The 22,033-nt window shown below is 29.9% G+C and overlaps 2 protein-coding genes and 1 long non-coding RNA gene across 3 annotated transcripts; 1 reads left to right on the plus strand and 2 right to left on the minus strand.

Moving 5' to 3' along the window:
• Positions 1 to 714: 714 nt before the first annotated feature.
• On the minus strand, positions 715 to 2,374 carry LOC106417224. The gene is made up of 5 exons (XM_048781161.1): positions 1,962 to 2,374; positions 1,659 to 1,823; positions 1,525 to 1,577; positions 1,289 to 1,436; positions 715 to 1,207 (listed from the first exon to the last, which is right to left on the minus strand). The coding sequence occupies exons 1-5, from the start codon at positions 2,187 to 2,189 to the stop codon at positions 824 to 826; spliced, it is 978 nt and encodes a 325-aa protein (XP_048637118.1). The 5' UTR covers positions 2,190 to 2,374; the 3' UTR covers positions 715 to 823.
• A 6,091-nt stretch (positions 2,375 to 8,465) lies between these two features.
• LOC106451898 lies at positions 8,466 to 11,048 on the minus strand. Its single transcript, XM_013893880.3, has 7 exons — positions 10,731 to 11,048; positions 10,558 to 10,644; positions 10,262 to 10,477; positions 9,998 to 10,159; positions 9,852 to 9,905; positions 9,172 to 9,318; positions 8,466 to 8,996 (listed from the first exon to the last, which is right to left on the minus strand). The coding sequence occupies exons 1-7, from the start codon at positions 10,878 to 10,880 to the stop codon at positions 8,625 to 8,627; spliced, it is 1,188 nt and encodes a 395-aa protein (XP_013749334.2). The 5' UTR covers positions 10,881 to 11,048; the 3' UTR covers positions 8,466 to 8,624.
• Positions 11,049 to 19,267: 8,219 nt separating this feature from the next.
• LOC125609554 lies at positions 19,268 to 21,659 on the plus strand. Its single transcript, XR_007339774.1, has 3 exons — positions 19,268 to 19,380; positions 20,018 to 20,175; positions 20,682 to 21,659. It is a non-coding gene; the product is annotated as an uncharacterized LOC125609554 (long non-coding RNA).
• Positions 21,660 to 22,033: the final 374 nt, after the last annotated feature.

Genomic DNA, 22,033 nt, shown 5'->3' on the forward strand with positions numbered 1-22,033 from the left:
GCTAAGTTTCTGTGTGTGTTTAAAGATATGCAAGGAGTGCTTCTATGAGGTTTTTGAGGAGGAGATTAATCAAGTTATTGTGAAGAATGGTTTATTCAAATCCGGTGAAACGTGTTGCTATTGGTGCCTCTGGTGGCAAAGGTAATCTCTTTAAAATTGTTTTCCAATTCCTCTGTTTTGATTCATGCTTAGTTGTAGGTAAGAAGCGCAAAGATCTAGACATCATAAAATTTGGTGAAGACTTCAGAATAGCAACAACTACAAAGACGCCTGAGCAAGGGACGTGTGAGCGGCGTGGTTATATATCTAGCCAGTTGAGGAAGTTGCAAGAAAAGACACTCTCTCTTATCACATCAAGGCAGATTGTAATGTTTGCTTGTTTGGATTACATAATGAAATGCAGAAATGGTGTGAAGCTTGTGTTTTGTTGGATGGACTCAACTGTGGTTTGCCTAAGATGGGTATTGGAAGAGCGAGAGGAGGCGTAAATGGTGATCATAAGAAGGAAACAGAGAAGCCTGCATCTGCTGCAATATCTATAGAGAGCAAACAATGTGGATCTCTTGATTTTTAAGTTCAGAAGAGAGAGCTATGAAACTCATATAAGTCAAGATGATTGACTATATAGAAAGTTTGAAATACCCTTGTTGTACAAGTTATGTCTTCAGGAAAATTTTGGTTTTTGTTTTTTTTGTTTGTTTTTTTTTTTTGCAATGTTCAAAAAATTATTAGAAGTTAATTAGGCCTTGTCTAAAAGACTAGCGAATTTATTTTATATATTTTACATTTCTATAAAATATTTTAGTTTTGGCTTAATCTAGGTTCATGGACACTGAGGATTGCGACCAGGTCCACCATAGAAAAAGTAAGTTCCCCACCTCTGGCTAGAGCCAACCATAAGGTTATAGCATTCAGGACGAGTCACAGCAGCTTCAAGATGTTGTGGAGAGGGTGTGATCGGATAGTTAGATGTATCAATGTACTCTAAGCTATTGAAATAAGCCGCCTTCCTAAACCCTTTCTCTGCAAAATGGCCACTCCCCATTTGCGTAAGCGTGTGTGTCCCTTGGCCTCTAGTGTAATATACAATCTCTCCTCCCCATACGATCTTTCGTGCCGACACTGCTAGCTTGGGGACTATAAAGCTTGGCCAGTACCCTATAAGGTATGTCTCAAACTTCAACCACCAAAGTCCAGTTTCTTGATCCTAACATGTGTTTCAACTTAATCAAGAAATGACCCTCTTTGTGAAAATGCTAGTTAATATCTCTTAGAGATAAAAGTTTACCTTCTCAATAGTTAGAAGGAAGTCGTATTGTTCACCGTTGTAAGTTGAGAAAGTGTTGAGAGCTGCACCGAGGGAGATGTGTCTGCTTACTTGAACAAAGCCTGGACAGTCAAGATTGTAACATCCTGTTTCTTGGTATGTATCGCCCAAAGTTTTTTTGGTGGAAAAATTTTAGTATACAACGTATATATCCAAGGAAATTAAAAAGATTGATAAGAAAAATGTGAAAACTTACCGTCCAATAGGCGAAAAGTCTTGGGTTCTTGTCACCATACAAAGCATGCAAGATCTTTTATAAAGACCAAAAAATGAAGTCAGAACTATTAGGATAACAAAATGAAGTGTGACCTAAAAATGGAATAGTGGTTACCTGCCAACCAGACTCCAAAGTGTTCAAACCAGTGTCCCAATCTCCATTGACGACCCATGTTTGAGCTAAACTAAACTCTCTCGTCCGTAGAACATTTGGTTTCCATATACTTATACGACTCTTGCTGCCATGGAACTGACCATAGTCCACGTACACACACGTATGCTACAATTGAATTTGGTTCAAAAATTATATTGTTCAATCTCAATGTATATATTCAATACTTCTCTAAAAATTGGAGCCTATTGAAATATGTCTATCCTTAAATTCTTTTTATATTTGAGCCGGCCAGTGTATACCAACCTCATGAACTTCCTCGGTCTGAACGCCGTCAGTGTGATAAATAGTTGGTGGTGGACTCTTTCTTCCATAGTTTTTGATGGAGCCCGATCTTATAAGATCATCTCTTGTTGTTCTTCTGATGGGAATAGTGTTCTCAGGACATTCACCTTTTGTTCGCCACAATTGGTGTATAATGTATGTCTTATTACCTCCTGTTTTGTCCCTTATCCAGTTACTTTTTGGCCTCATCTTTTATAGAAAAACGGTGTAACACGTGAAATGTTAAGACTACAATATCAACTTTTAATGAGAAAATAAATATAAAACTGTATTAGCAACCTGAATGGTGTGGCTTTTGAATAAAGGATGATCAAAAGCTGGTTGGTCGTAGATCCATACACAATCAATTATATCTCCATCTGGACTCTAAAGAAATCAATGCAAGAAGTTAAAAGCAATTAGTCAAAATAATCTTGAAAACTATTTTTCTGTACCCTTATCTAAGTTTTAGTGAACCTCAAAAATATTTAAAAGATCAATCCAACCAATTGTTCAATAGTAGTACTAGTTACTGCAGGGTATAAAGAGACAAAAAATGAAACAAAACTAACTTTTCCACAGAAACTTACCAATCAGAAACAAAACTACTAAGACGTAATATAAAAGAAAACAAAGGGAATAGAAAATTAGATGTAAATGTTTTTGTCAATACATGGATGGATTTAATGGCTGGTTTGTTGAGTTGTTTCAACCGTAGTTTTATTTCCTGTTCATGGAGATCGGAAAGTTTGCTCTTTCCCGGAAAAGTTCCAACTACGATTGGTATGATCATACCGAAAATTAAGAAAACCATGATCTGATTAAGCATCATTCGATAGGAGGGTTGCGACTAATATTGAAGTATTAGTGTGTCTTAAGCATTTGAAAACAATTTTGGACATAATTGTATTAGTATATATAATAATTTGTAAGAAGTAACATTAATAACCCTTTTTCTATATGAAAACAACACTAATCAATCTTTGGTATTGTAAAATAAACTTTTGCCAGTAATCTAAATGATTTAATAGTCTTGCTAAATATAATTCAAAGTACAAATTATAAGTTTTTGTCAATAATCTAAATTTAATTTTACTATGGAAAAATACTATTTATCTTATTATGAAATTCACCCATTAAAATCTAAATCAATCATATAAACTAAAATAGTATCGATAAATCCATAAAATCATAAATCACTAGAAATTACACTATAAAAATATTAATTGTACAAAAAAAAAATATAAATGAAAATTTTAACTATTTTCTAAAATATTTATGTTGACTTTTGAAAATAAAATACAAGAAATATAACAAAATCTACATATAAAAATCATTGAAAAATTATATAAATTTCCTGGTTAAAAAAAAGCTTACCAAACTAACAAATTATAAAAGTAAACAAGTATATATAGCTTTTTGACCAAAAAGTATATATATTTTAAATTCATTTAAAATATATAAAGACCACTCAGAAGTAAATCAAACCATAAATAAAATTAATTTGACAGAAAAGTCTATAAAAACCATAAAAGAACAATATTTCTTCCAATATATTTTTGCATTGAATGAAATACACTCTCTTACAAAAGAATAATTAAACGTATGTTAACTTATTAATTTCTTAGAAAAGCAAACCTAATATTAGCTAAACGTAATACATAATTTCTATATAAATATAAGTAAAAAAATAGCTAATTGCAAGTCATACTAGATGTTTCTCAAAACTGTATTGTAAAATGTTGTCTCATTTTGGTAGATAAATGAATGCAAAGTGCAGTTACAAAAAATGATATAAATATAAAATAGTTATAGTAAACGATCATGAATATTGTATACTAGAAATATGTGAAAATATTAATTATCTCTATATATATATGTATATAGTTTCATATAAAAGTATAGGTACATGAATCTTACAAAAGTATATGTACATAATATTTGGTGCCAACATGGTTGGAAGACCATCTATTAGAATACTAAATGAAAATTTCCAGGAACAAATCTTGCTCATTTACTAAATCACTTAAAAACTCAAAAATTAGGAAAAATCCACTTTGACCAAAAACTTTAATACACATAATAAATAAATAAACAATTTTGGGTCCAATTAATTAAAAATATTATGTTGCAGGATTGAAAGAGATGGAAATATTGTAAATAGTTGATGAGATATATGCAAAGTAAACATTGTTTATAATTTATTGTACTATAAAAAAAATTAGAGTATTTGCATTGCATAGTAACGGATAGAAAATATATTAGGTAACCATGCAGGAATCTTACGTAATTAGCTAGATGGTCATAGGAAGTATGTGATATTACCTTATTGTCCTGGCTGAGCGTGAGTTGCTATTTAGGCGTCATCGTTTAACGCATTCTAGGTTCGTAGGGTTGTATGGAAGAGTGTATTTTGTGTCAGATTGTAACAGCAAACGAGTTGAAATCGAATTGTTTCTCATTATTTTAATATGTGGCTACGATAGGCGCGTGCATGACACAATCCTAATCCTAATTTAATTCAGAACCATGATCAACGTAAATATATTGTTATGTAAAGTACTTAAGAATTGTCAAGAGTATCAAGTTTTAGGTGTACGTTATTAGTAAATTAAGTTGACTTTCAGACATGCACCTGAATTGTTATGTTGATATGATAAAAAATCACTAATTTTAATTATAATTTAGGTGTATTACGATTCATCTGTTTTATAATCACGCCATGAATCTACTCCTAGTGTGTACAACGAATACAACGAATGTTAAATGTGAGATAATTACTTAGATATGTAATAACAATCTGTTTTGTATTCTCGGATTTTAAAAATTGTGACCGGTTTTACAAAGGTTTAACCATAAAATGGTAACCATTAATCATATTGTATTTCCGGATTTTTAATTGTTTGACCGGATATATGATATGCTAATATCACTTTTACACCTGTATAGATAACCTAACTAGTTGCACACAAAAAAAGATAATCTAACTAACACAAACCGGCTAAGTACAAAACTTTGTTATGTTTACTTTTTCTAATATATCACAGACTGATATATTATAACCGGTTATCATTTTTAATATTTATAAACGAATTGCATTTATCCGGTTATCTGCTCAACCATCATTATACAAAAGTTAATTAGCCGGTTAATATCATTTCCGGCCAGCTGCACTCGTGTACCAGATATACCAACTATTGAAACAGAAGAGGTTAACTTTGCTTAGTCCTATATAAATTTTCTTTTGAGCTCCTAATTGCTTATCTCCATGGATAAGCAAAAAATTCATCAAGATCTTCAATGCCTCAGCATGCTCTCTGGAAATTTTCATATTCAGGTTCATAAGCAACAAGATGGAAGATAAAAGAGCCAAACACACAAACTTAATCCGGATTTCTCTTTTTGTGACGGTTCTGCGGTGAAGCATCTTGATAATTTATGATACTGTAACATCCTCCACTTTCCCAAATAACGCAGGAAACTACGGTTTCTCCATGATAGTTGCTTTAAGGTAGTCCAGTGACAATCACAAACTCTCTCAATGAAAACCGTATACGCTGCCCCGCAAACCTAGACCATACTCCACGTTTCTTCTTGATCTTCATATGTATCTCACGAAGCTTCCTGAAAAAGCAGACTTCTCTGCTATTTTGATTATTTTACCAAAAGAGGACTCCCGTATCACTCCGACTTCTTCATCTTCTAAATCATTGACAATTATTTTTATGGCGCGTGATGATTGATAGGTGAGAACACGAACTCAGACGGCTCTTCTCCCGCAGCGAACATCATCTCCGGTGTCGATTCCATTTTATGACAATCGACGTTCTCGTCTAAGTCTACAATTCGAGACGACACCATCTTTCTTGAGTAATTAGTCCCTCTTGCTTCTGATGATTTTAGTAAAGAACAATTAGAAAGCTATTCAAGCGTGTTTGAGTAATTAGAAAGCTCTTCAAGCGTGTTTACCTTCTGGATAATGAAAGTGCTATGGAAATTTGCAATTTTGGACATGATGGCTTGTGTGTAATAGGTGTAAATAGGTTAGCAACTAGACTAGTATAGTCTGAGAAAGGACACTGTCAGACTAATAAGCAGACCTGATTGTAGGGTTAAAATGGGAATATACAGCTCTTGTCCATTTTTTGAAAGAAGCCTAGCTATTTACCTAATTACCTCTTCTTTTGTGGTTATTCAGCTAAATGACTCAAAAAATTATTTCTCAAACATTGTTATAATGTAGTACTATATATTATCCTATCAACATCTTTGTAGATATATATAGTAACCCCTTTCTCAAAAATAAAAATCTTAGTAGATATATGTTTGTACGATTTTTTTTTCTTAATTTATAGGAGTTAATTCCTCATATTTTTTATAAACTAAGAAAATAGATAATTTCTAGTGGTTACATTTGCAACGAAAATGAAAACTGACTCATGACTTAAACTTAAACATCATCACAACGCGTCATGACTCAAAAATCAATGATAATTCATTCATGACTCAAAAATCAATGATAATTCATTCATGACTCAAACATCATCAGAGCAAGCAAGATTCTCTTGTTGTACAAAGACTTAGCCTCACGTTGCCAATTTCTTTCCTTTCATGTGCATCTAGTCATAATGCGTTGCGTCCATATATCCATGTGTATATATGGATTCTATTTCCACTCAATATGTCTAATTAGTATTTTTTGGTAAAGTAAAAAACAAGTCTATTTTTGGGTAAAGTCAATTATGGCTACTTTACTTTCTGATATTTCGTTGTGGGGGTTATTTGGCGAGCTTTGTCATGTAATGCTCCAGTTAGGGTTTACATTGTGATGTATTAGCTCTGAAGATTTCAGGTTGATTTTTAGTTTATTTTCTGCAATGCATGTATATATTATTAGAAAATAAAATGTTAAGGTTTTACAAATTGCATTCGTATTTGCTTACCGTGTTGTATTGCTCCACTTTATTATTCTGATTGTGACTTAGGACACGACTGGTGTAATTGCATCTTTTGCAGATGCGATTGTGGACGTTTGCAGATGATTGTAATTTTAAGTTTTATTAAGAGATTTATACAACTGGTACATCGGTTAAAAATTAATGTGTTTACGGAATACTTTTTAATAGTTAACTATCAAACGCAGCAGTAGTTAAATAAATAAATTAATAATATTTATTTTTTATATGATTATAAAAATACAAAAATTAAATTATTATAATAAATATAAAAATTATATTTATAAAATTATACTATTGTTTTAAAAAAATTATAGAATATTATTTTTTCAAAGTTTTATAATATAAATTAAAAATATATACTAATATTTAAATATTAAATTTTAACTAAATATTTTTATATTTATATAGTTTTAAAGAAAATATATTTTATCCTTCCGCAATCGTAAACGCTAGCTGCAACCAATTTTTAAATTTTAGAAATTCAGGGTGATTTATAGCGATTTATAGCAGTTTTTTGTGATTGTTGTAAAACGCCAACAACAACTATTAACTGCAAGAACTGTGTTTGCGGATGATAGCGGAAAAAACTAGTCATGTCATTAATTGTGAGTTTGAACGAGTCCCTATTATGATCTTATACTTAAAAGAAGTCTCCTTACTTTAATCGAATCATATAGACCCGAGTATACTGACCGGTATGAAGTCATGGCGTGTATCAAGAATTAAGGAAATCGAAATATAAGAATTTGAAGTTTTTAATTAAAAACAAAAATCAAAAACGTTTTCTATTGTTCTTTAATAAAGGCACACAGCCTTTTAAGTATCAGAATACCTTAGAATGTGTTCAATTACTAGGAAGTTTAATATTTACTTCTTTATTAATTTTAATTAAAAATGTTCCTCACTTATCCTATTTTTCTATTCTGAACACAAAAAGATGGTCTAACCCAACAACCATAGAGAGTCAAGTTTGATTTTTATATTAAAAAGACTTTTTGTTTGTCAAGAGCAACTCCAACGGTGTTACCCACCATTAGAGTCCTTAGCAATAGAATAATGTTTTTTTTTTGAATAGTTAAGGATTCTAATCATAATTGTGAGTCCAATGGTGTTATCCATTATGGAGTTCTTATAATTTTTTTTAATTGAATCTTAAAAATTAAAAATTAAAAATTATTAAATTTGTAAAACATTTAAATTTAAAATTTTTATTTATCCTAAACCCGAACTAATCCCATATTGCCAGCACATTAAGGACTTGGTCCTTAATCCCCTTAATTAAGGACTCCTTCTTAGCTTACCAGATTTTTTTAATATTTTTTTAATCCCTTTAACTTAAGGATTAATGTTAAGGATTCTGTTAACATCCCACATCCCGCGTTGCGGGTGGTCTAAGAATCAACAGAGGTTCCTTATTAATATGCAAGAGAAACAAACCATTCTTCACAAATGCACTATAACATATAAATGTGATTATAGGTAAAAGTTATATATATATTCTCTTATACAAAAGCCTCATATGCAGATCAAGAGAAATTAATTATTATTCCAGTTACACACACAATATTCAAGGACACAGATAATATTAACTTCTTTGAGGTGGATTTTTTTTACTTACTCACAGGTTCATATTCAAATACAAACAAATATGTAAAATCCTCAAAATCTTTGAGCACATAGATCCAAATCAAGGGCATCTCTCGTTCAGGCCAGGACCACCATAAAAGAAATTAACCCCCCAGGAAGTTCCACCATCTCCAGCCTTAATGTTGTAACAATTATCATGACCAGTCGTGGGGTAAACTCCTTGTGGTTCTCTGAGAGTATTGGTTTCATCAATTGTCATAAGATTCCTGAAATAACTCGCTTTCTTATAACCTTCTTCTGCAAAATGCCCGCTTCCCATGTCTGTGCCCGTGTGTTTCCCATCGGTCTCCTTGTTAACGATTTCACCTCCCCACTGAACTATCGTACCTCCATTTCCTAGAGAATTGAATAACTGGCCAGGCCAGTACCCCACGATCTCTTCACCGATCTGTAGCCACCAGTTTTCTCCGTCCTAGATATCATCGACAATCCAATTTGGGTTGATATGCATATATATAATAAACATAGGGATAGGGGACAACTCGATAATATCCCATATTGGTAATGAAATGAGAAAAGAAATTGTAGACTCCTATGTTTTTTTTTGACAAAGATATATATACTCCTATGATCTTAGTATATAGTACCTTCCATATAAGTACGGATAGCTCGTATTGATCTCCGTCGTATTGTGAGACAGTATTGTAGGTTCCACCTACAGCGATTTTATTGCTCCTTTGAACGAAACCTGCGCAGTCGTTGTTGTAGCACCCTGTCCCTTGGTATCCATTGGCCTATTTAAAAAAAAAAATCGTTATGTTAATCATCCTAAAAACATTAAGAGACACTTTTAAATCATTTTTTAAATCTATTTATTAAATTAACAAACAGTCTAAATTTAAATCCTAACACAAATAAACAGTCACATTTAAACTCTAAACCTGGAATTGAAAACCATAATTAACTATAAAAGTCTTAATAACTGTAAAATATAAATGCAGTGATGTGTTTTCTTAATTTTAAAAGAGTTTTAAGTATTTTGAACAGGTCAAATATTTTTTTTTCATCACGTATATAGACTCTGCAAACCAAATTGGTAACTTTGCATTCATGTGAACGATAAAAGACGATTGTTTTTTAACAGTGCGTGCTAGACTATCCGCCCTTAAATTCTCCGTTCGAAGTACATACTCAGTTGAGAAAACTTTCTTTCAAAGTTAAATAAGAACACAAACTTGTATATTTTATTTAAAATCTGAAAACTAGCCAGCGAGAAGTTTAAAAATTTAAAGATTTTAAATTGTTTTGCGCAGAAATAGGAACTTACTGTCCAGAAAACAAATAATCTTAGATTATTATCACCATATTTTCCTGGATAAACCTATAGATTAAGATACACAAAGTAATGTTAGTTAAGATGTTTGCATATGAACAATATGTAGTTAAGGATGGAGGACCAAAGAAGCAAAAGACCTGTAAACCAGCTTCAATTGTGTTACGAGTAGTGCCAACTCCAGAAACGAGCCAAGTCTGAGCCAAGCTGAATTCGTTGGGAACTTGAACTTCTGGTTTCCACATATTTACTGCAAATTTTGTCCCGAAATACTTTCCTTGCATGGAATTCATGACCGCGTACTAAACGAGCTCCGAAGAATTAGAAAGTTTAAATTAAGCCATAAGATATACAGTACTAATTAAAGAGTAATTAACATGAGGACAATATATAAAAAGGTGTACCTCATGGTCTTTACTTGGATCATTTTCAGGGATGCTTGAAGTCGTTTTTTTTCCAAAACTCTCAATGGATTTTGATCGTAAGATATCTTCTTTCATTATTCTTCTTATCGGAACTGTATTTTCTGGGCATCTTCCACTCTTGTGCCACGCTTGAGTTGCCTTTGTGCATTTCTTGGTGTACGTAGACGTAATTTCCGGTATAAAGCTCGGTCTCATCTACGTGCGAAAACTTGACGTTTCAACATCACCATGCATGTATATATAAACAAAAGATGGATCGTAAATTAAGTTAAAACCTGGATGGTGTGATTTCGAAGCAGAGGATGATCAAAAGCTGGTTGACTATGTATTGGAACACAATCTATTATATCTCCATCTACGCTCTGTAACAAATATTAAAGTGAAATATTCAACCTCAGTAAAGTTTTCCCACGAATAATCAGGAAATGAGTTTATGTATAATATGTACCTTAACGGATATAAGAGCATGCTTGTTGAGCCGCTTCAAAAGAGTTTGTATTTTGATTTCCTGGTGATCGGAGAACTCTTTTACACAGACACAAGGATAGATTATCACCCCTATCAGCATCAGTGCTGCCGTGAAACCGGTCATTCCCATTTGTTATGGTTAATTATAATCCTTAGAACCTACTTTTTAGTATTTTATAAAAAATTCTATGAACTACTATTGGAATATATAAGAGTAGATTGCTCATATATTCTATAAATTAGATTACAAATACCATTGTTTACATTAACACCATTAACGAAAATTGACTCATGACTTAAACATAATCACAGCCTCTCATGGCTTTAAATTAAAATCCATGAAAACTGACTCATAAAATCAACATCACCAAAGCAAGCAACTTTCATGTGCATCTATGGTTAGACTCGTAATGGCTACTTTTACTTTCTGGTTATACGTTGGCCGGTGGCGATTAGAGTTTATTGGCGATTACTTTATGGTTATCTCAGTAATGCTCCAATTAGAGTTAACATACATGATATGTTTATATTAAGTGACTTTGTTATGTTCATACATAAATATATATAATTACAAAATAACAGAATTATTATAACTGACTACTAATTTATTTATATTTTTTTATAACCTTTTTAAGTCTTTTTATATTTTATATGTAGGCCTGGGAATATGATTTTTTACCTGCGGGGCCCGGCCCGTTTGATCCGCCGCGGGGCGGGTGCGGGTCAAACAATTTAGAAAAATCAATTTGCGGGTGCGGGTGCGGATCATGAGCATTTTATGCGAGGCGGATGCGGGTTGGTGGATTTTGAAACGCGGATATTCGCCAACCCGCAATTATTTTTAAATTTTTTTTTTTAAAAAAAAATAAATATATATATATATATATATATTTTTTTTGTAAAAATTTATATTTTTAAAGAAAATATGGGAATTTTAAAAAATTATAATCAAAATATTTTAAAATATTTAAAATTTTAATTATAAATATATTATTTATATTATATTTTACAAAAATTTAATTAAATAAATATTTTTTAAAACAAAAATATAACCCGCGGGTCCTGCGGATTATCCACAAAATTAAGCGGGGCGGGTGCGGATACAAATTTATTTGTTCACGGGTTGTGCGGGTTGGATTTTTTGACAAAAACAAACTTTACAATCCGCTGGTTAGCGGGTCAGCGAGGTGGGTTTGACCCGCAACCCAGTCCTATTTATATGTTTGAAAGGTGTGTGATCCATAAGAGCATTTCAAATGGGAGTTCTAGTCATAAGGTTATTAAAATACATATATGTGTTAGATACTTTGGTTAGATTTCTTGTAATTTATAGAAACTCATAACTAAATACTAATATAGAGATATACATATACATATATGTATTTTAAGGATTTTGTGACTAAAACCTCCATTGGAGGTTAAATCAACGAAGAAATTGACCCATGACTAAATCGAATCATCTTGCGTGATGAAACGCGTAACATGACCAAGCAAATTGCTGTCAAACGCAGGCACTAATAAATGATTTTTGCTTTGTACTTTCTATGTGAAAATACATATGAATCGCAGTCAAGACACTACCAAAAAAAACAAAAATCGCAGTCAATACTCAAAACAAATAATGGGTAACATAAATTAGATTTATAATTACTGGTCAAAAAACAATTATCAAAAAGCATAAATCTAACTTGGTCTACCCGTTTTTGTTCCTTTTCGTTTTGCATAAATCAATTCTTTTTAGGAACTAAATTATTATCATTAGTCTAGGTTTCGGTCCAAGTGATTTACATGTTGGATCGTAACAGATGATCGGTTCATCTTCTGGTATTAGTCGGAAGATATTCTAAACTCGGGTCAGGCAGTATGACAACCAGTCCACTCTGTCGTACTAAGTGCTTTCTTCCCGAGGCCGACCGGATTAGCCGATAGGGTTTATCAAAAAAAATTCGTAGAAAGAAACTATAAAGCTAGCTTAAAAGATTTAAAGATAAAAAGGTTATATGATTTAGTCAAAAAAAGAAGAGGTTCTATAGTTTATAGAAAAATAACTAAGAAACAACACCGATCATTAGATCGTTGTAATTCTGATATAATGTAAAGATTAAGAAGAATGGAAAATTGAAAGAATTATTTTATCAACTCTCATACGAATAGTTAAATATTATGTTATGATCCGATTGGTTGCTGCTGTAGCTTTGGGTATTTTGTTGTAGAAATTTAGCTCTAGGTTTTCGTGTTGTAGCTTTAAATTTTTTGATATAGAATCTAAGTCGTAGGTTTTGTATTGTACTTTTCGTTAATTTAAGTCAATTATATCATATTGTCAATAAAATAAAATAAAATTTGCTAAGTTTGTCAATAAAATAATAAGAAAAAGAAATCTCTACTAATAAAAGGGACCTTTTGAGGCTCTATAGGGCGTCCACATCAGCGGAAAAAATTTATTCCGAAAGATGACACGTGGCATAAATATAGTTTTACATTTTAATATTAATTATTTTCAAAAATTGTAAAAAATATGTAAACATACAGCATTAAAAAATAGAAAAACTACATTAAACATATGTAAGATTACTAATTTTCACTTAAAAAAAAAGACGGCTTATCTCCATAATGTAACATTACCGTTTTATAAAAAAAAAACAAAAAACATTATATATAATTTCGAAAATAATAAATATAAGTAAAACATACAACATAAAAATGGAAATACTACATTAAACATAAATATGTTTGACTATTTGTCCAAGTTCTTCTATTAAACATTGCCGTTTTACATTAAAAATAGAAAAATACGTAAAGATTTAAACATCATATGTAAACATACAGCATTAAAAAATAGAAAAACTACATTAAACATATGTAAGATTACTAATTTTCACTTAAAAAAAAAGACGGCTTATCTCCATAATGTAACATTACCGTTTTATAAAAAAAAAAAAAAAACATTATATATAATTTCGAAAATAATAAATATAAGTAAAACATACAACATAAAAATGGAAATACTACATTAAACATAAATATGTTTGACTATTTGTCCAAGTTCTTCTATTAAACATTGCCGTTTTACATTAAAAATAGAAAAATACGTAAAGATTTAAACATCATATGTAAACATACAGCATTAAAAAATAGAAAAACTACATTAAACATATGTAAGATTACTATTTTTCACTTAAAAAAAAAGACGGCTTATCTCCATAATGTAACATTACCGTTTTATAAAAAAAAACAAAAAACATTATATATAATTTCGAAAATAATAAATATAAGTAAAACATACAACATAAAAATGGAAATACTACATTAAACATAAATATGTTTGACTATTTGTCCAAGTTCTTCTATTAAACATTGCCGTTTTACATTAAAAATAGAAAAATACGTAAAGATTTAAACATCTATCTTAAAATATAAAATATAAACATTAAATAAATATAAAGTATAAAAAAGAGAAATACTCAATATATAAAATAAATAAATAATAAGTAAATATTATAAATATATAAATATATGAATTATATATACAATAATAAGTAAATGCACAATTTTTTAAAAATGGAAAGAGTATATTAAATATTAAACATCTATCTTAAGGGCGTCCACATCAGCGGAAAAAATTTATTCCGAAAGATGACACGTGGCATAAAATATAGTTTTACATTTTAATATTAATTATTTTCAAAAATTGTAAAAAATATGTAAACATACAGCATTAAAAAATAGAAAAACTACATTAAACATATGTAAGATTACTAATTTTCACTTAAAAAAAAGACGGCTTATCTCCATAATGTAACATTACCGTTTTATAAAAAAAAAACAAAAAACATTATATATAATTTCGAAAATAATAAATATAAGTAAAACATACAACATAAAAATGGAAATACTACATTAAACATAAATATGTTTGACTATTTGTCCAAGTTCTTCTATTAAACATTGCCGTTTTACATTAAAAATAGAAAAATACGTAAAGATTTAAACATCATATGTAAACATACAGCATTAAAAAATAGAAAAACTACATTAAACATATGTAAGATTACTATTTTTCACTTAAAAAAAAAGACGGCTTATCTCCATAATGTAACATTACCGTTTTATAAAAAAAAAACAAAAAACATTATATATAATTTCGAAAATAATAAATATAAGTAAAACATACAACATAAAAATGGAAATACTACATTAAACATAAATATGTTTGACTATTTGTCCAAGTTCTTCTATTAAACATTGCCGTTTTACATTAAAAATAGAAAAATACGTAAAGATTTAAACATCTATCTTAAAATATAAAATATAAACATTAAATAAATATAAAGTATAAAAAAGAGAAATACTCAATATATAAAAAAATAAATAATAAGTAAATATTATAAATATATAAATATATGAATTATATATACAATAATAAGTAAATGCACAATTTTTTAAAAATGGAAAGAGTATATTAAATATTAAACATCTATCTTAAGGGCGTCCACATCAGCGGAAAAAATTTATTCCGAAAGATGACACGTGGCATAAAATATAGTTTTACATTTTAATATTAATTATTTTCAAAAATTGTAAAAAATATGTAAACATACAGCATTAAAAAATAGAAAAACTACATTAAACATATGTAAGATTACTAATTTTCACTTAAAAAAAAAGACGGCTTATCTCCATAATGTAACATTACCGTTTTATAAAAAAAAACAAAAAACATTATATATAATTTCGAAAATAATAAATATAAGTAAAACATACAACATAAAAATGGAAATACTACATTAAACATAAATATGTTTGACTATTTGTCCAAGTTCTTCTATTAAACATTGCCGTTTTACATTAAAAATAGAAAAATACGTAAAGATTTAAACATCTATCTTAAAATATAAAATATAAATATTAACTAAATATAAAGTATAAAAAAGAGAAATACTCAATATATAAATAAAATAAATAATAAGTAAATATTATAAATATATAAATATATGAATTATATATACAATAATAAGTAAATGCACAATTTTTTAAAAATGGAAAGAGTATATTAAATATTAAACATCTATCTTAAAATGTAAAATATAGATATTAAGTAAATAGAAAATATAAGAAAAAGAAATACACAACTTAAAACAATGAAAAAAGTATATTAAGATTTAAACATCTATCTTAAAATGTAAAATATAGATATTACGCAAATAGAAAGTATAAGAAAAGGTAATACACAATTAAAAAAAATAGAAAAAGTACATTAGTATTTAACATCTATCTTTAAATGTAAATCAATCTTAAAATATAAAATTATTAGTAAATAGAAAGTATAAGAAATAGAAATACACAATATAAAGAAAAATAAATAATAAGTAAATATATAATATAAGTGAATACCAAATTTAAAAAATGGGAAATTACATTAAGATTTAAAAATATATATTAAAATTTAAAATATAGATATTACGTAAATAGAAAGTATAACAAATGGAAATATACAATTTAAAAAATGGAAAACATACATTAAGATTTAAACATCTATCTAAAAATGTAAAATATAGATATTAAGTAAATTAAAATTACAAGAAATGGAAATACATATACATGAAAATAAATAATAAGTAAATAATGTAAATATATAATATATGAATTATATATGTAATAATAAGTAAATACACTATTTTTTTAAAAATGGAAAAAGTTCATCAAGCATTAAACATCTATCTTAAAATGTAAAATATATAATATAAGTAAATACACAATTTAAAAAATGGAAAAAGTGCATTAATATTTAAATATCTATTTAAAAATATAAAATTTAGATATTACGTAAATAAAAATATAAGAAATGGAAATAAACATTTTAAAAAATGGAAAAAGTACATTAAGATTTAAGCATCTATCTTAAAATGTACTTCTATCTTTAAATGGTAGTAAATTATATAAAAATGGAAATACCACATTAAACAAAAAAAAAGTATAGTTTTACATCAAGAAAGTCCCTATAAAACTCATTATTCCATCCACATCAACCTCACACTATTAAGCAAAATTTCAAAGCACTCGAGCAAAAAAATGGTTTCACTATCAACTCTTGCCGTCCCAGAAACCTTTAATGACATTGAATGAGATTTTTTTATAACAACAAACTTTTTGTTAGGTGGATTCATTGTTGGGAAACCCGCAACTTCCAAAAGCCAAACTTATTCATGGGAATTGAATTGCTTTTCATAGACTCAAATGTATTCTTACAAATTTAAATTAATCTAATCTATAATTTTATTGTTAATATTCATACTAACTCTTTCATGATCAAACCATTTCAGTTGATAACCATTCAAGCGTTTATCCCGAAACACTTCATTCCTCGCCGAATCAGGTATTGGTTCATGTTGGTTTAGTATTGTTTTTGGTTTACTAACCGGTTTAGGATGGTCTTATTGTAAATATAATTTAAGTTGGTTTAGCATATATTATGTTTAAAATAACTTAAATTAAATAATAATAATATTATGCTTAAAATATAATTTTAGAGAGTTTTCAAATATAGTTTACAGAACACTATAGGTGATGAATTTAATTTATTAAATTCGTTTATTACTTAAAACTAAGTTTTTTAAAAAACATACTGAGTTATAAATATTAATGATGGATTGGTGAGTATAACATGAAGACAAAAATATAAATATCTGATTTTCAAGATAAGAAATTCAGCTTTTATTCAGATACTCAATATATAATATCTTAAATTATGTTTTAAAAAATATACATAATTTATATATATATATATATTAATCTTCCAAACTTAAACTATTATATTATATATGAATAATGTTTTTAAATAAAAATAATTTCTGATTTAAAATAAAAATAAAAACAACAAATGTTTATTTTCAAATAATGGATGTAATTTACATTATACTATCATTTAACAAGTATTAGATACGTTTTGATATATCATTATTTTCTATTCCCAGAAAACAATAAATTGTTAAACATCAATATCATCTAGGTTAAGTATACGAACAACAAAAATTCAAACATCACAAAAAATATTTACATAACCATTATAATATAATAATTTAATCAAAAATACAATTAAAAAATATATTAAAAAGAATAGTTATATACTTAATATTTGAAAATAAAAGATATTTTTGCTAAAATTGTACTTACCTGGCCAAGGAGATCGACCATCTTTTTACGGATCGATCGAATGTTGAGCATGTGGTCGATCCAAAAATACTCTGCAGTTTAATAAAATCTCTAAAACATTTATTCCAACACTCAAAAGATAGTTTTGCTAAATATGATAACTAAATAGCCAATAAAATTACAAAAAAATATTTAAATAGTAAAAAATATGTTAATTTAACGTGTTAAAATTTAAAAATAAATTTTAATTATGACATGTATTTTAACATTTATATAAATATAAATCATAGCCTAAATATAAATAATTTAACAACTTAAATTAGAAAAAAATAAAAATCCCGGGCGTAGCCCGGGTTAATCCCTAGTCTTTATATATAAAAGAGGGTTTTAATCCCTCCCATGAAGCCACCTCAGATGACAGCATGGAAATTCGTTTAATGTCGTGTTGACATGTGTCCCGTACGGACGAAACTCAACGTTTCATTTAAATGTGTATTGTCGTGGGCTTTCTTTGTTTGGTGCATGTTGGGCTCTGGTTTTGCCATCCGGCCTGAGAAGATTGGAATCGCATTCTAACGAGACTTCTCTTTGGCGGAACTTGACCGAGTTTAGGGTTCGTCTCTTCGCTTTGATCTGCAGCGACTTCTGATCTTCCTCTGTATAGCTGAAACGGTTTCAGTTATGTCTCTTCACATTTAATCCCTTCTTAATTCGAAACCTTGAATGTGATCTTTTTCTTCGGCGAGTCAGTATATCGAAGAGTATAAAGGGGTCAGCATTCCTCCTCTCGAACCCATCTTCTAATTCTTTCTTACTACGTTTAGTGAGCTTATCGTCGTCTTTACACCGATTTTAGGGTTTTCCATCTTCTTCAATTTCAGACAACAACAATGGAGTTTCAACGATTGACTCAAATTGTTGTGGAGAGTCTCTTCGTGGCTTCTAGCGGTAAGAGGGCTTTGCGGCGTACCGGGTCGAACTTTTAAAGTTCACTGAGAAGGGATATGACAGAGGAGAGAGATGAAAGTGCTTGAAGTAGCAGTTGGTGACGATTGGTTGTCTCCACCGCCGAAGATTGTCTTCGATAAAAGAAAAAAATCCATGGAAGATTCTACTATTAAAGCTTTGAGGTAGTTTTCTATATCATGAGTATTTGTCATATCTGTGCTTCCCGTGTTGCTATTAATTATAACTACGGTGTGAACACAGACAGTTTTAATTTTATAATGCGCTTTGATACTATCATCTAGAAAGTTTCTTTGTTAACTATGATTCTTAGTAAAAACCTTTAATTGTTTATTTTTGTTGTGGTTTTTGTTGTGTTCTGCTCAGGTTTAGTGTTCAACATGTTCTTTTTTTTTTTCTTACAGAACAGGAGAGAGACCATGATCAAGGAGAGAATCAGAAACTGAGTCTATATCAAGCCTTTAGTCTAACGACCCTCCTTGCAGATTATCTGCTTCTGATAGCTTACAAAGGTACACATATCTCCCAACACCATCTTATGTACACACAAAAAAAAATCTCTACTCTGTTTGGTGTTCACTATCTGAGTCACCCTTTGCTTATAGTTAAATGTATGATTAATAAGAAGGCCAGTTTCTGCATCCCAAGGATTGGGTGACTCATCATCATCATTCCCTTACTTTCTTGAACTAAAATGTTTCATGATATCTCATACTAAAGACTGTTGCAGATAGAATAAGCGGGTCTGTTCGAATGCACATAGTGGCTTTGATAGTTTCTGCCTTTGATTTATCTTCCCTTAAGTGTCGTTACTGTGCTTCAGTGTCAACTTATATCGTTTGGGGACACTCAGATCTCTTTATTTCCATTCACGTTCTTAGTAAGACCTTATTGTGTCTAATTTATGAGCTTCTTACTGAGACTTTTCTGGACTTTAAGCTACTGATGAATCTCATGTGTATTTGTGCTTCTATAATTGGATCGGTATTACATTGGCCTTTAACGAATCGTAATTCACAATGTGAACATACATACGTTTGTGAACGTACCTACATACGAATTGTGAAGCATTCATAGTCTTCTCTATTATTCCAGCCTCCACAATAAGACTTTCTCAAGTAATGAAGTGTTACGTTCTTCTTTTTGCAGCTACATACGTTTGAGTTGCTATTATAGTTAATGTGCACATTAAGATAATGCAGAGATGAATGTCTGAATCTCAGTTTTCAGTTGCAAAAGCTGAGGAAGATAATGATGAAAAGCATAAACCATCAACTCAGGCTCTCAGCTATCATAATGTTTCTCAGGTCTTTCTCTGACTTTCTCTTTCTCTATATTTCTAATTGTCCCAAAAATTTTAGGTAAGATAGACAATGCTATTCATTCACTAATTTTCCTGGTGCATCTTTGAAGCATCTTCTGAACACATGTGTCCTTATATACAACTACAGTGTTTATTCTAATGATGGTCCTAAGCGAACATACTTTATTCTGGGATTACAAAACTTGATTTCCTAAAATATATCTTCACTCTAAACTTGTGAAGAGTATCACTCTAAACAACATATTTTATTTATCTGCGTAGTACATGGGATTTCCGTTACGTCTGGTTTTAATCGCTCTCTCTCTCTCTATGTGATCTAGCATATATGTATCGTAGCTGTAATGTATTGTATGATCTCTCAAATATTTCTGTAGTAATGGACTTCACATATGGAAAATAATGCTGTTATTAGTTGAGAACATGTTAGTGTAAATTTGGTTTCACCTGTTGACTTCATTAACTGGTCTAACTATTTTTATTTGGTTTCAGTCTCAATCCGTTCATTCATAGCAGGAATTCAGAGTAGTTATACCAAGACCTAAGCTTTTACCAGGCTTACATGTTCGAAGCACCTAAAGTTACAGCCATAAATGGTTCTTCCTCGGTATGGTCTCATGCTCAACTGACATTAGCCTTCCACTGTGTCATGTAAGTCTCATTACCCAAGCATCTGATATATTAGCTTAAACCTTACTGTCTTGAAACTCTCATGATTCACCTATAATATTTTGGTTAATAATTGAAGGTAAGTTAGAATTTGTGCTGACAAAAAAAGTTAAAATTTCTTTATTTGGTTATGAAGCTCTGTTTTTCTATCCTCCAATTCATTTTTTGGTCTACAGAAACAGCTCTGTGGTAACAATGCAGCCAGTATCCGCAATGTGTGATTGGCAAGTTTGGGCATACCTGCAAATTTGTTCTTTCCATGAGCTCTTATTCTTCTTCCTTAAGCTACAGCCCGATGGTTTCTTCAGTCATTGACATGCCCCTCACACCTTACCCTCTTGAGTCCTCATTGCTCAGCACATTAGCACCCTCTTGAGTCCTCATTGCTCAGCACATTAGCTCCATCATCATCATCCTCAGATGAAAACGCACAGAGCTTCACTCTTCGAGCTCCAAGAAAACTCAAAACCACAACACAAGTGGTGGCTCTGAACCGTTGCTGCTGAAGTATCTCCGTCTTCTTCTTTGACAACCAGCCTGAGCCATTCTGATCCTGCTGAGACCAAAAAGAATACCCAGTTAGCATTGAGTTTAAGACTTAGAAGCCAAAGATACAAAGCTCAAAGGGGAGAACCTCACTCTACTTCTTCTATTGTTCCTCTATCGCTCTTTTCTTTTTATCAAACTTGCATGAACTGAGGACATGAAAGATGTCTATAAACTATAAACATGTTTGGGACCAAGTAAGATAGATTGAACTATAATGAGTTTTTTTTAATATATGAAAAAAAGAAACTAAAATATTTGTTTATAGCTTTGATAAAAAAACTGATCATTGTAATTTTATGCATAACTCTTGCATTTCGTTACGTTTCTTTCATTATCAAAATTTGTGTAATGTTTTACTACGAATCTCTTTAACTATATACTCTTAAATAGTATGGCTAAAAAAATACAGCAAATAGAAATATATGGAAATTGTTTAAAAACATCTGTATAAATACACTATTAGGCGAGAGTGCACTGCACTAAAATTATATACCGATTGCTTGATCAATAAGTTATTACTAAACCAAGATGAATATAACAAAACCATAAAAGTTTGATCCCACAATATCCGGCTACTTAAAAACGTTGTACACGTTTGTCAAGCCCAAACAAGGCTACATTAACAA

Source organism: Brassica napus, chromosome A5, assembly GCF_020379485.1.
Source record: "Brassica napus cultivar Da-Ae chromosome A5, Da-Ae, whole genome shotgun sequence".
Lineage (NCBI taxonomy): Eukaryota > Viridiplantae > Streptophyta > Magnoliopsida > Brassicales > Brassicaceae > Brassica > Brassica napus.

Coding starts and splice junctions, on each gene's coding strand:
- LOC106451898 (XM_013893880.3), bottom strand. CDS start 10,880: ATGGGAATGACCGGTTTCACGGCAGCACTGATGCTGATAGGGGTGATA. Junction 10,478..10,557: donor TTCGAAATCACACCATCCAG/GTTTTAACTTAA, acceptor TTTCGCACGTAG/ATGAGACCGAGCTTTATACC. Junction 8,997..9,171: donor TATCCGTACTTATATGGAAG/GTACTATATACT, acceptor GATGATATCTAG/GACGGAGAAAACTGGTGGCT.
- LOC106417224 (XM_048781161.1), bottom strand. CDS start 2,189: ATGAGGCCAAAAAGTAACTGGATAAGGGACAAAACAGGAGGTAATAAG. Junction 1,824..1,961: donor AGACCGAGGAAGTTCATGAG/GTTGGTATACAC, acceptor ATTCAATTGTAG/CATACGTGTGTGTACGTGGA. Junction 1,437..1,524: donor AGACTTTTCGCCTATTGGAC/GGTAAGTTTTCA, acceptor CAAAAAAACTTT/GGGCGATACATACCAAGAAA.